Genomic DNA, 12,660 nt, shown 5'->3' on the forward strand with positions numbered 1-12,660 from the left:
TGAGAGTGTGTTTTACTGTGTCTGCCATACTGCAGTGCTGTGATAGGCAGACTATTAGAAGCTAAGGGAAAGAGTTAAAAACAGCTACTGTGAGGATTTCTAGAGTATAGTTAGCAAGGCCCCACGCCAGTAATTCACTGATAAAATGAAATAAGTAGTTCTCAATTTAATCTCAGCATATTGAGTGTTTTTATTTAGGAGATATATATATATATATATATATATATATATATATATATATATATATATATATATATATATACACACACACATACAGTGCCTTCCTTAAATGTTCAGACTCCAAACCATTTCTCTAATTTTAGTGATTTACAAATTATACACTTTACAAAATTTTAAGATTAAAGAGGTCATGTCACGAGGAATAAAATGTTTCTTGATATTTTGCAATATAAGAGGACTTTCTAATATAAAAACATAATGTAAATTTTAGAACTCAAAACATTATCCCCAATGCAATAAAAGCCTTTATTGAAACCAAGTTGCAAAAATGCCTCGTTCTCTACTTCTGCGACTTCCCTAAGTCATTTGAGGACCAAGTAGTCTCTACAGCTCAACAACTTCAATGCCTACTTCACATCATCGTACCCTTGGCGCCGCCCACTGGTGCTTCAGTTCGTAAATCGAGAGTAAAGCACAAACCAGGCCTGGTGTGGCCTACCTATTCCTGAACACCAAAGGGGACCCATCTGAACTATTTTAAATTATTTTTGTGTATAAATAAGCACAGACAGACGTCTTTGACCGCTTTTAAAAGACAGGCAGTGTCAAGTTACAACTCTGAAGAGGAAAATCCACTCTCCATCATTCAGCTGCTGCCTCTTGCTGTTTGAGCACAAACGCATCATGGACGTGTTCTTTCGCCCATCTGCGCTATTTTTAATTGTTGGTGTATGAAAACATACGCTGGATGGACATCTTTGACCGTTTTGATGCGTTTCCGGCGATGTGCATTTCAGTGCAAGATGATACTGGAAACTGGATGTGTGTAGTTTACACCGTGTTTTAGACTATGTGTGTGCGTCATGTAGATGTGTCTTCAGCATTTATTTTCAGCATTGATTGCTTGTTAACCAGTCATAATATGATTCAAGCTGTGCAAAGGAACTGTTATTTAAGGATGGGGAAGTTAAAAACACTTGGACCCGATGCAAAACAGTAAGTAAAATGTTCCATTCATGAATATTTCAAATGTCATGACTGTTTGGTAGTTTATGGTGCTGACATCCTCTTTACACCGGGCATGTCCGTTGAAGTGAATCAATGCAATGGCTTGAGGCTGTCTACACCGTGTGTGTCAACACATACTTTCTAAACAGTTTATTTGTGTTTTTGGTAGAAGTAGCACCAGCATGTGCAGCGCAAAATGGAACGGGACATCTGTTTACTGTAGGCGTGACACGCCACAACAGACACTTCCATGGTAGACAGCATCATTGATTATAATGGGTTCTATTGCTTTTGACATGAAGCGACTCTCGCGTCCGGTGTAGACAGGATGTGAGTGTTAACTGTTGTGCTTGAGATGAGCAGTTTAATATATTCGGATGCAATGTGTTGGATGTGCGTCATGTGTAAACCCTGAAATGTAGTTTTATAATGTTGTTGAGCTGGATCATTCTCTTCCGATTGAGTTTCAAATATGGCTCTATTTGAGGGGCTGCATGAAGTTTGCCAATCGGAACAGTGGGCATTTACATTGAAGATTTAAGCAGGTGCTTTTGCCAAAATCGAGCGTTTCAAACAGAGGGCCAAAACCCGGGTGGAAAATTATCATTTATTACTAAATTATGACTGTTTTAATGCAAAAAACTTTACTAACATTATCAGTGGACCTCAGGGAAGATAATAAAACTTTATATAAAAAAAGAACATTACATGACCCCTTTAAAAACTGCTGCTGTAAGGATTGCTACAGTGTAGTTAGCCAGGCCGCACGCCAGTACTTCACTGATAACATGAAATAAGTAGTTCTCAATTTAATCTCAGCACATTGAGAGCACATATATATACACAATAAGTTCTCTTATTTTACTGATTTACAAATTCTACACTTAGTTGGCTATTATATTTGTTTTATTTTATTTCTAATTATACTGAAAACTTCAAGATTAAAACAAGATTATCAGGTATCAAAATAAATAGTGCTAACACTTTCTTCAAACCTCTGTCAATTTTAAAGATGAAGTGTGTAATTTTACACCTGGTCTTGTAGATTCCTGTTAGTATGCCTACATTTTTGCAAAATGATTTTTACATGGCTGGTCGCACATATCATAGCAGTTTCCTGGGGAAATAAGCACCTGGATAAAACAGGTTTTTAAGGTTTCTCATCTATCGAGTTGTGGGATGCAAATGTGACACAAAAAACGTAATTGCTGAAGCAACCATGTAATTTTGGGGTGCTTCTTTAACACCTTTTTTTATGCTCTTAAGGATTTGTACACTGTAGACCCTAATGTTGTCATTACTGGAAAAAATAAAGTTGTCTTAATTAAACATTATTTGAAATGTCAAGTTTTGGGCTCATATCTCAAATATCCATGTTCCTTGAACTTATTTTCTTAAAAATCCATAGACTTAAGATGTTAAGTGTTAATAACTCAAACTATTAAGTACAAATGGTATGGGGAATACCCATAATGCCTTGCGTTTGAATTATTTTATTATGTTTCCTTGGTCAAAGGGAACATATGGGGGCATTTAAATAGTTCTTATTAAGGATTCAATGCTCTTTTGTAGTATTATTTATGTTGTTTTGTTGAAAATAGTTGTTTCGTGTGATGTCACCATTTGAGTGATCTGTGTCCCCTTTGGTCTTTGATTTCATTTCTCCTTGTGCATGTGCAACTGAAGTACAGGCATACATGCATTTCTGTGGAAAAATACATTTATTTAACAGTTGACCTAGAATCAGTTATAATCTTCTTCATTTAAGCTGCTATTATATGACCTAAACTTGAGTATATTCAATTAAAATTATTAAGTAGAAACAACAGCATTTAAATAGCAAATCTGAGTTAAGTCTACTTGCATCTATTTCCTTTAACTTAAATATTTAAGTTAATTCTATATTATCACCAAGTTTAGTGAACTTAATAATACAAGTTTTAGAGACTCAATTCAATTGAGGGAACGAGTTTACTTTACTTGAATAAAGTCAACTTAGGGTTTTCAGTGCGGTCCAAGTGTAACACTCTATCGGCTGATTTACCGGCCACAAGGCAACAGTTCAAAAAGGTAGTGGGCAGGGTGAATGGGGTCCAGAGTAATTTTTCCAGCCCTTTTCCTCATTCTGGAAGTGTATAGTTCTTGAATGGGGGGTAGGGGGCAACCAACAATCCTCTCAGCAGTCCGAACTGTCCTTTGTAGTCGTCTGATGTCTGATTTCGTAGCTGAACTAAACCAGACAGTTACTGAAGTGCAGAGGACAGACTCAATGACCGCTGAATAGAACTGTATCAGCAGCACCTGTGGCAGGTTGAACTTCCTCAATTGGTGAAGGAAGTACAACCTCTGCTGGGCCTTTTTCACAATGGAGTCAATGTGGGACTCCCACTTCAGGTCCTGTGAGATGGTAGAGCCTAGGAACCAGGCAGCAGAGTTTGAAAAGTCCTTGTCTGTATGGGTGAGATGTAGTTCGTCCATTTTGTTAGGAAGAGTGCGGAGATTTGCTAGATGAATACTCGGCAGCACTGTTCGAAATCAGTGCTGACGGAGCTTGAACAGCGTGCCTGCTCACTTCCCTCGCTTGCGTCTCATAGCGCTTGAACAACACAGCTGCACCTCCGACTAAAATGTCCAGCATCCGAATAGTCAAAAATTGGGAAAAGATTGTCTGGTATGTGCTGCCGAATGTTCAGCAGTTTGTCCCTGGTAAAACTGATTTGAAAAAAATTACTAAACACAGGACAAACAAACAAAAACAACAAAAGTATTGGAGAGCTCCACACCGAGGCTGCAATCTGCGGCGCCATCTTGTATCAATGGTTGGTTAAATGCTAATAAGGCGGGGGTTAACAGTAGCTATTAATCTCCCTGACGATTAAGAATGGAAGGAACAGGGTTATATAGGGTGAGCAGAGTATTGTAGGATAAGATCAGATATTAGGTCCGATGCACAGATCTTTTTTATATATCTCTACCAGAAGATTTTCTTTCCATGGGTAAGGCACATCTCAAAGAGAACCGACCAATAAACTCCCTCCAAATCAATACAGCGACTCAAGTGATTGCATTCATTCAAAGATCTCCACAGCAGACTGGCCGTTTACTGCTGTTCTCTCTTTGCATTTAATTCTGCTTGGATAAGGATCTATAGATGACTGAATGTTTCATAATATACAGAGAGGAAAGAGATAAGCCAGAAATGGAAAGGTGACCTGCGATATGAGGAGTACAGGAAAGAGGACACATCCTGAAACACAGTGCAATACATCTGACAACTCTGTTAAAGGTCACGGTCAGAGCAGTGTTATAATTGCTAACGATTAAAATAAAATATAATTACCTTGATTTATTTCAGTTTTAGATACAAAGGCATGTGTGTACATTAGGGCTGCAACTACCCTGATACATCTGGAAGGCATATTTTTTACATTGTTTGCTCATCTGCAATACATCTATTGCTACATCCACATTAATCCAGATCCATTTGAAAACGGCATTTTTGAAACACTCTCCGTCCACATTGTCGTTTTCAAGCAGTTTCCAAAAGTTTCTCACCAACACCTCAAACTCTTAAATCCCCTTACTGCGCATGCGAAAAATGGCCGTTCCGTGTAAAGTCTGAAATGCAATTATCCTCGTGTTCCGTAGCCAGACAGCAATTCCGAGTAAATTCCGTCGCCTTTGAAGGAATGCAATGTAAAGGTTGTACAAAGTAACATTTATCTTTAACAATGCTCTCAAAGTGAAAAACAGGCACCACAACGGCGCTACAACACGGGCCACCGTCTTGATTGTTTTGGGTTTAATGCATGACATGACTGCGTCACATGACAACAAATACGTCATTGTTTTCAGATATCTCCACTTTCCCTGTCCACATTACAATGCAAAGATGGCGTTTTTTAAAATGTATCCACTTGGGAGAGCATTTTCGAAAAGCTTAGTTAATGCTCTAAAAAATGCAGTCTCAAGAGTGTACGGAAGGCCAAAACGTAGAGAAAAAGATGCGTTTTCAAACAAAACGTATTAGTGTGGATGTGGCCTTTAAGGCATTTCTTCCCAGATGTCAGTAAGACATTCATCAGATGTCTTTGAGACGTTTATGATTTCGATTATTTAGCTATCCGGTATCTGGATAAAAATCAGCTCAATCAAAAAAATCTGAAAACTTTATGAGGTTTAAAATCATCAGGTTATTCTCTGCTTTTGACTTCAAAACATAAACAGTAATGCAATTAACAGATATGCAATTCTTATCTTGTACCTTCTCAGCAAGTCTTTATCTGCTTCAAAACTACAAGCTAGAGTGCAAGCTAGCGTACAATGAAAACATAACACATGCGATCTCTCTGCGTGGCAACTAAATATGTGACAAATACAGGAACAGATGGGCTGCTATCTGTTGGAATTTCAGCATTCCCAGGCATGTTTGATCAGCTGTTTGCGCCTGACATCATCTGTGTACCTCCAGAGAGTTCAGAGCTTGTACTCAAAGCATGAGAAGTTAAGTTTAGACCAGAAAAAAAGAGAACACAGCCTAAATGTAGTCAGTACATCACTGAAAGGTTTGGCAGAGAATGATAACTATTCTGGATATATATTATGAATGCACCGAAAGTTTAGCGGCCGAATAATTTCGCCCGAAAATGCCATTTTTTGGCAAAACAGAAAACAGGCCAGAAATCAATAAAAGAATGTCTAGAATTTTCTCATTTCGGTCAGCGTTTTTTCAGAACACCACTATAAAATACACCTCAGAGGATGCATTTCAACTCACTTCAGGTTGAGAGAGAGCTGTTGGTCTTTGGACTGGAGGAGATCGGCCAGAGAGAAGCTGGTACTTCCCAAAAGACTGCTCTGTAGAGGGAAAACAGAAGAAAGAACCTGATTATGAACAAGACCACAACATCTAGGCATTACCGACGGCTTCACAAAGCTTTTATAAGTACTAGCAGTGAACTCCTTCCTACTGTACAGTTCTCTTCCTAAACACACGTACAGTGTTAAATGCATCCTGAGGGTATCCAACATATCTTTGTCATTCATGTTTAAGGGCATCACCGTGTTCAACATGCACTACAACTTTGAGCAAACAGTTGCTTCATTCCAGTCAAGTTTATGATCTACAAGTATGAATTGCTGAAGAGAACATTTATGTTTTACAGTGTATGTATGTATGTATATATTAGGGATGCACCGATATGAACAAAATATCGATACCGATATTTTGCCATTTACCTTATTTTGCTAATTAGAAATTCTTATGAGTAAAATATATGTGAAGTATATTCCCATTCATAATTAAAAAAACTTTGTGCACCTGGGTGACTAGGAACATGAAATTGTTCAGCCATGATTTCCTGTTTCACAGGGGTATAAATATGAGGTACCACACAAGCCAAATTTCTTTAATCATCTATCACAGTGGGTTAGACTAAAGAAGAAAGTTATGACATGTGGAAAAAGGTTGATGAGCCTCACAAAAATGGGAAGTGGCTATAAAAAAAATAAAATAGCGAAAGCATTGAAAATACCCATTTCTACCATCAGGGCAAAAATTAACAAATTCCAATCAAGTGGAGACCTTAAGAATCGGCCTGGAAATGGACGTGTGTCTATACTGTCTCCAAGCACAGTGAGGAGGATGGTTCAAGTGGCCAAAGAATCTCCAAGGATCACAGCTGGAGAATTGGAGAATTTGATGGGTCTTAGGGTCAGAAAGTCTAAAAAGAAAATATGAGACATCACCTACATCACCACAAGTTGTTTTGGAGGATTTCAAGAAAAACAGCCTCTGCTCTCATCTTAAGCATCTTCAGTTTGCCAGACACTACTGGAACTTCAAATACGACCGGTTTCTATGGTCAGATGAAACAAAAAAGAGATTTTTGGCAGCAAACACCAGAGATGGGTTAGGCACACACAGAGATGAAGAAGTACCCAATGCCCAAGGTTAAATGTGGTGCTGGATCTATAATGTTGTGGGGCTAATGGGAGCCTGGGTAGCTCAGCGAGTACTGGTGCTGACTACCACCCCTGGAGTCGCGAATTCGAATCCAGGGCGTGCTGAGTGACTCCAGCCAGGTCTCATAAGCAACCAAATTGGCCTGGTTGCTAGGGAGGGTAGAGTCACATGGGGTAACCTCCTCGTGGTCACGATTAGGGGTTCTCACTCTCAGTGGAGCACGTGGTAAGTTGTGGGTGGATCGCAGAGAGTAGCATGAGCCTCCATGTGCTGTGACTCTCTGCGGTGACATGCACAGCGAGTCACGTGATAAGATGCGCGGATTGACAGTTTTAGAAGCGGAGGCAAATGAGACTTGTCCTCCACCACCCAGATTGAGGTTGTTCAGATACATGGCATCATGGACTCTATCAAATACCAACAGATCAAAAATCAAAACCTGGCTGCCTCTGCCAGAAAGCTTACAATGGGCCCTGGCTAGATCTTCCAAGACAATGATCCAAAACAAACATCAAAATCAACACAAAAATGGTTCACTGACCACAAAATCAAGGTTCTGACATGGCCATCCCAGTCACCTGACCTGAACCCCATAGAAAACCTGTGGGGTTAACTGAATAGGAGAGTCCACCAGAATGGACCTAAAGATTTGAAGGATCTGGAGAGATTCTGTATGGAGGAGGGTTTTATATATATATATATATATATATATATATATATATATATATATATATATATATATAAAACTTTACAACTTTACAGAGCCTTTGTAACCTTATTGAATGGTCAGTGATTAGTTGTTCAGAAATCTTGTAGGTGCACCGATATTTTGCAGAACTTGATTGGACCTCAGTGACCTTGAAGCTCTTTTAGCCTCTTTGTCTCTCTCACACCTGTCTAAAATACTGTGAAAATGATGTGATGATGCTCTGCTCAGAAGTTCAGTGGTGGATGCTTGGCAAGGGAATATTCCCATTCCCAATACACACAGCAATCACAAGCTCCTGGCAGCCTAGGAACGTGTATAAATATGTGTCTGTGTGTGTTTATGCATGAATTCATGGGTTGGAGTGAGCATGCATAAAGTCATACAAAAAAGATCTAGTCAGGGCTATCAATAACACACACACACACACACACACACACACACACATTCACAGACATAAACACACAAACCACAGGAAACAGAAAAGGAAGACTGAGAAAGGAAGAGTGTTGAAGAGTGAGAGAAAGCAAGAAAGAGAGTGACGTCAGAGAACTAGAAGAGTTCATCAAGACAAACTTTGAAGTTGCCTCTTAAATCCTTGGCTAAAAGTTTAAACGTTTTTTAAAAGTTTACACAGGCTGTACAGTCAGACAAATATTCTGCGGTTGCTAAGATGTTCTGGATGGTTGCCAGAACATTGCTAATTGGTTGCTAGGTTGTAAGGGTGTTACTAGATGGTTGCTATGGCATTACTAATCAATTTCAAGGGTGTTCGGGATGGTTGCTAGGGTGTTATTAATTGGTTGCTAGGGTGCTCTGGATTGTTGCCACAGCATTGCGAATCAGTTGCTGAGGTACTCTCTGAATGGTTGCCAGGGTATTGCTAATCGGTTGCTAGGGTATTCTGGATGGTTGCTAGGTTGTTACTAATAGATTGCCAGGGTGTTCTAAGTAGTTGCTAGGGCGTTGCTATTCGGTTGCTAGGGTGCTCTGAGCGTTTGCCTGGGTGTTGCTAATTGGTTGTTAGAGTGTTCTGAATGGTTGCTAGGGCACTTTAGAAGGTTGCTAGGGTGGTGCTTACCAGTTGCTAGGGCATTCTGGATGTTTGTTAGGGTGTGCTTATTGGTTCCTAGGGTATTCTGGATGGTTGGCAGGGCATTGTTAAGCAGTTGTTCTGGATGAGTGTTTGGGCATTGATAATTGGTTGCTAGCGAGTTTTGGATGGTTGCCAGGTGTTGCTATTGGATGTTAGGGTACTCGATGGTTGCCAGGGCATTGATAATCGGTTTGTAAAGGGTTTCTGGGTGTTCTGCATGGTTGCTAGGGCATTTTTAATGAGTTGCTAGGGTACTTTGGATGGTTGCCTGGGTGTTGTTAAGTGGCTGTTCTGGATGGGTGTTTGGGCATTGCAAATCAGTTTCTAGGGTGTTCTGGATGGTTGCTAAGGTGTTCTACATGGTTGCCAGGGCAATGCTAATTGGTTGCTAGGGTGTTCTGAATGGTTGCCAGGGCATTTCTAATCAGTTGCTAAGGTGTTCTAGGTGGTTGTCAGGGCATTACTAATCGGTTGCCAGAGTGTTCTAAATTGTTGCTAGGGCATTACTAATCAATTGCAAGGGTGTTTGGGATGGTTGCTAGGATGTTGCAAATCAGTTGTTAAAGTGCTCTGGTTGGTTGCCACTGTATTGCTAATTGGTTGCTAGGGTGTTGTGGATGGTTGCTAGGGCATTGCTAATTGGTTACTAGGGTACTCTGGTGTTTGGGCATTGATAATTGGTTGCTAGGGTGTTTTGGATGGTTGCCAGGTGTTGCTGTTGGATGTTAGGGTACTCGATGGTTGCCAGGGCATTGATAATCAGTTTCTAAAGGGTTTCTGGGTGTTCTGCATGGTTGCTAGGGCATTTTTAATGAGTTGCTAGGGTACTTTGGATGGTTGCCTGGGCGTTGTTAAGTGGTTGTTAGGGTATTCTGAATGGTTGCCAGGGCATTGCTAATCAGTTGCTAAGGTGTTCTAAATGATTGTCAGAGCATTTCTAATCGGTTGCCAGAGTGTTCTAAATTGTTGCTAGGGCATTACTTATCAACCATACAGAACACCCTAGCATTCTGATAGCAACACCCTAACAAACATAAAGAATGCCCTGGCAACCATCCTGAACATCCTAGCAACTGATTAACAATGCTCTGGCAAACACCCAGAGCACCCTAGCAACCGATTAGCAATGCCCTGTAAACCATCCAGAACAACCTAGCAACCGCTTGGCAATGCCCTGGTAAACATTCAGAATACCTCAGCAGCTGATTAGCACCACCTTTGCAACCATCCAGAACACTGTAGCAACCGATTAGCAATGCTCTGGCAACATCCAGAACACCTTAACAACCTATGAGCAATGCCCTCGCAACAATTCAGAATACCTCAGCAACCAATTAGCACTGCCCTAGCGACAATCCAGAATGCACTAGCAACTGATTAGCAATGCTGTGCCAACCGATTAGCACTGCCCTAAAAACCAACCAGAACACCCTAGCAACCGATTAGCAGTGCCCTGGTGACCTTTCAGAGTACCTCAGCAACCAATTAGCACCGCCCTAGAAACCAACCATAGCACCCTAGCAACCGATTTGCAACACCCTTGCAACCATCCTGAACACCCTTGCAATTGTCAGGGTGTTGCTAAGCAGTTGTTCTGGTTGGTTTCTTGGGCACTGCTAATTGGTTGCCAGGGTGTTGCTATCAGATGCTATGGTACTTAATGGTTGCCAGGACATTGCTAATCGGTTTCTATACAGTGTTCTGGATGGTTGCTAGGGCATTGCTAATCGGTTGTAAGGGTGCTCTGGGTGATTGCCTGGGCATTGCTAATCGGTTGTTAGGGTGTTGTGGATGGTTGCTAAGGCATTTAAGATGGTTGCTAGGGCAGTCCTAATCGGTTGCTAAGGTGCTCTTTGTGGCTGCCAGGGCGTTGCTAATGGTTGCCAGGGTATTCTGGGTGGCTTCTAGGGCGTTACAGATACATAGATAGAGATAAGATATTTGGGATTAGAACAGTTTCAAGGTCAAGGAGAACTTGAATGCTCTAAGAGAAGTTCCAATTCCAAATCAAAGAATACTAATTTGCATAAATACAATATCAATAGGGTTGCTTTCCTTAAACCATTTTAAGATGTTTTGTTTGGTATTAGCTGGTGTAAGGTGGTCTCCCATCCTGACCAGCTGAAAAGTGCCCTAAAAACATCAACTGACCAGCCTGACCAGGCTGTGAAACCAGCTTACACCAACAAACCAGCTTAAGCTGGTTTAACATATCACAATGAGACTTTGAAGAAGAGATAAATGTAGACTGTATGTGTTTATACTGTAGCATTTCAGTAGAGAGAGATTCGATCATCCCAAGGACATTAAGCCCTCTATGCTGCTTCAATTAGTAATTACAGTAAAACACACTCACACTCACTCATACACACAGAGGAATCCCTCGACATTTCCACTAAAAATTAATTAAAGTGCTGTGTTCTTCACTGTGAAGTATCTGTGCTTAAGGCCCAGAATCTACAGACTTTTTTCCCGCATTTTCTGCACTTAATTTGGGGGCAAATCTGCGGAATGGGATTAAACATGGTAAAATGTGTTAAACAGAGCTGAGTAATACAAAACTATAGGATATCTGTCTCACAGTTGTGCTTTAAATGATGAAATATCTTGGAATATTTTGTACAGTTTGGTTCTGACAGCAGCGCATTCCCAGCAGGTAACTGGGAACACGAGTCGGTTGAGCAGAGGTTGCTTTGCATCATCATCTTACATTCAGCTCGATATGAAGGTCACTATCTGTTTGGGAGGTTAAACATTGCGCGGGAGTGGTTTATTGATCTTTTGTATGCGCTGAAAAGGTTACGGGCCAATTTCCAGTAATAAAGAAGACTGAGCGAAATAGCTGGACTGTGTTTAGATAATTAGTAAATCTCTCTACATACTATAGGCCTACTCAATAAATACTCTGTAGGCTACTAAGTGCTGTAGATATCATCAACAAGCACTCTAAAGACACTCTACGTGCACTCAATGTTTTATTTTTCAAGCACTATATATAAATTAAAATCATACTGTATATTGAGTTACTCTACAAGTACTCTACGTACTCTTCAAAAACTTGACAATTACTTTATATACACTCTACAAGCACTCTGCAAACACAACATACACCTCATAAATTCTACAAATACTCTACTCTTATTTAACAAGGGCTCTGAAATACTCCATGTGTATTGTGTACACTACAAATAATCTATATATACACAGGTACACTCTGAATACTGTGTCTTATAAGTGGACAACTCGACAAGTGCCCTGCAAATACTCTACATGCACTCTACATACACTAGACAAAGTCTGCAAATCCTCCACAGATACTTTATAAATACTTGTGTATTCGAAAAGCATTCTACTACAAACACTCATACACTCTAGCTATGGTACACTCAAATACAAATACTTTACATATAGTATACTTTACATATAGTCCGCAATTACTCTCAAAAATACTCTACGTTTTCTGACAAGCACTCTACATACTGTTCACTCTACAGTACTCCAAGTAGAAAACTCCACAAAACACTCTACAAGCGCTACAGACACTCTACAGAGTCTGCAAATAAGCCACATGTATTTGACAAACACTCTACATACTTTGCACTCAACAAATACTCTCCAAGTATTCAACATACACTCTACATTAGGGCTGGGCGATATGACGATATACACTGATGAGACAAAACATTATGACCACCTGCTTAATAT

General features: G+C 40.1%; 1 protein-coding gene across 3 annotated transcripts in view; it reads right to left on the reverse strand.

Annotated features, from left to right (window-relative positions):
• Window positions 1-12,660, reverse strand: part of LOC127444245 (type II inositol 3,4-bisphosphate 4-phosphatase-like) — a 184,796-nt gene that overhangs the window by 127,191 nt on the left and 44,945 nt on the right. For 2 of the 3 annotated variants that reach the window (XM_051703515.1, XM_051703516.1), the window contains exon 2: window positions 5,966-6,045. In XM_051703515.1, coding sequence (XP_051559475.1) covers window positions 5,966-6,045 — 80 coding nt within the window. Of the gene's footprint in view, window positions 1-5,965; window positions 6,073-12,660 lie in introns of all 3 variants that reach the window. The other variant, XM_051703514.1, reaches the window with a different exon arrangement.

Source organism: Myxocyprinus asiaticus, chromosome 7 (genome assembly GCF_019703515.2).
Source record: "Myxocyprinus asiaticus isolate MX2 ecotype Aquarium Trade chromosome 7, UBuf_Myxa_2, whole genome shotgun sequence".
Lineage (NCBI taxonomy): Eukaryota > Metazoa > Chordata > Actinopteri > Cypriniformes > Catostomidae > Myxocyprinus > Myxocyprinus asiaticus.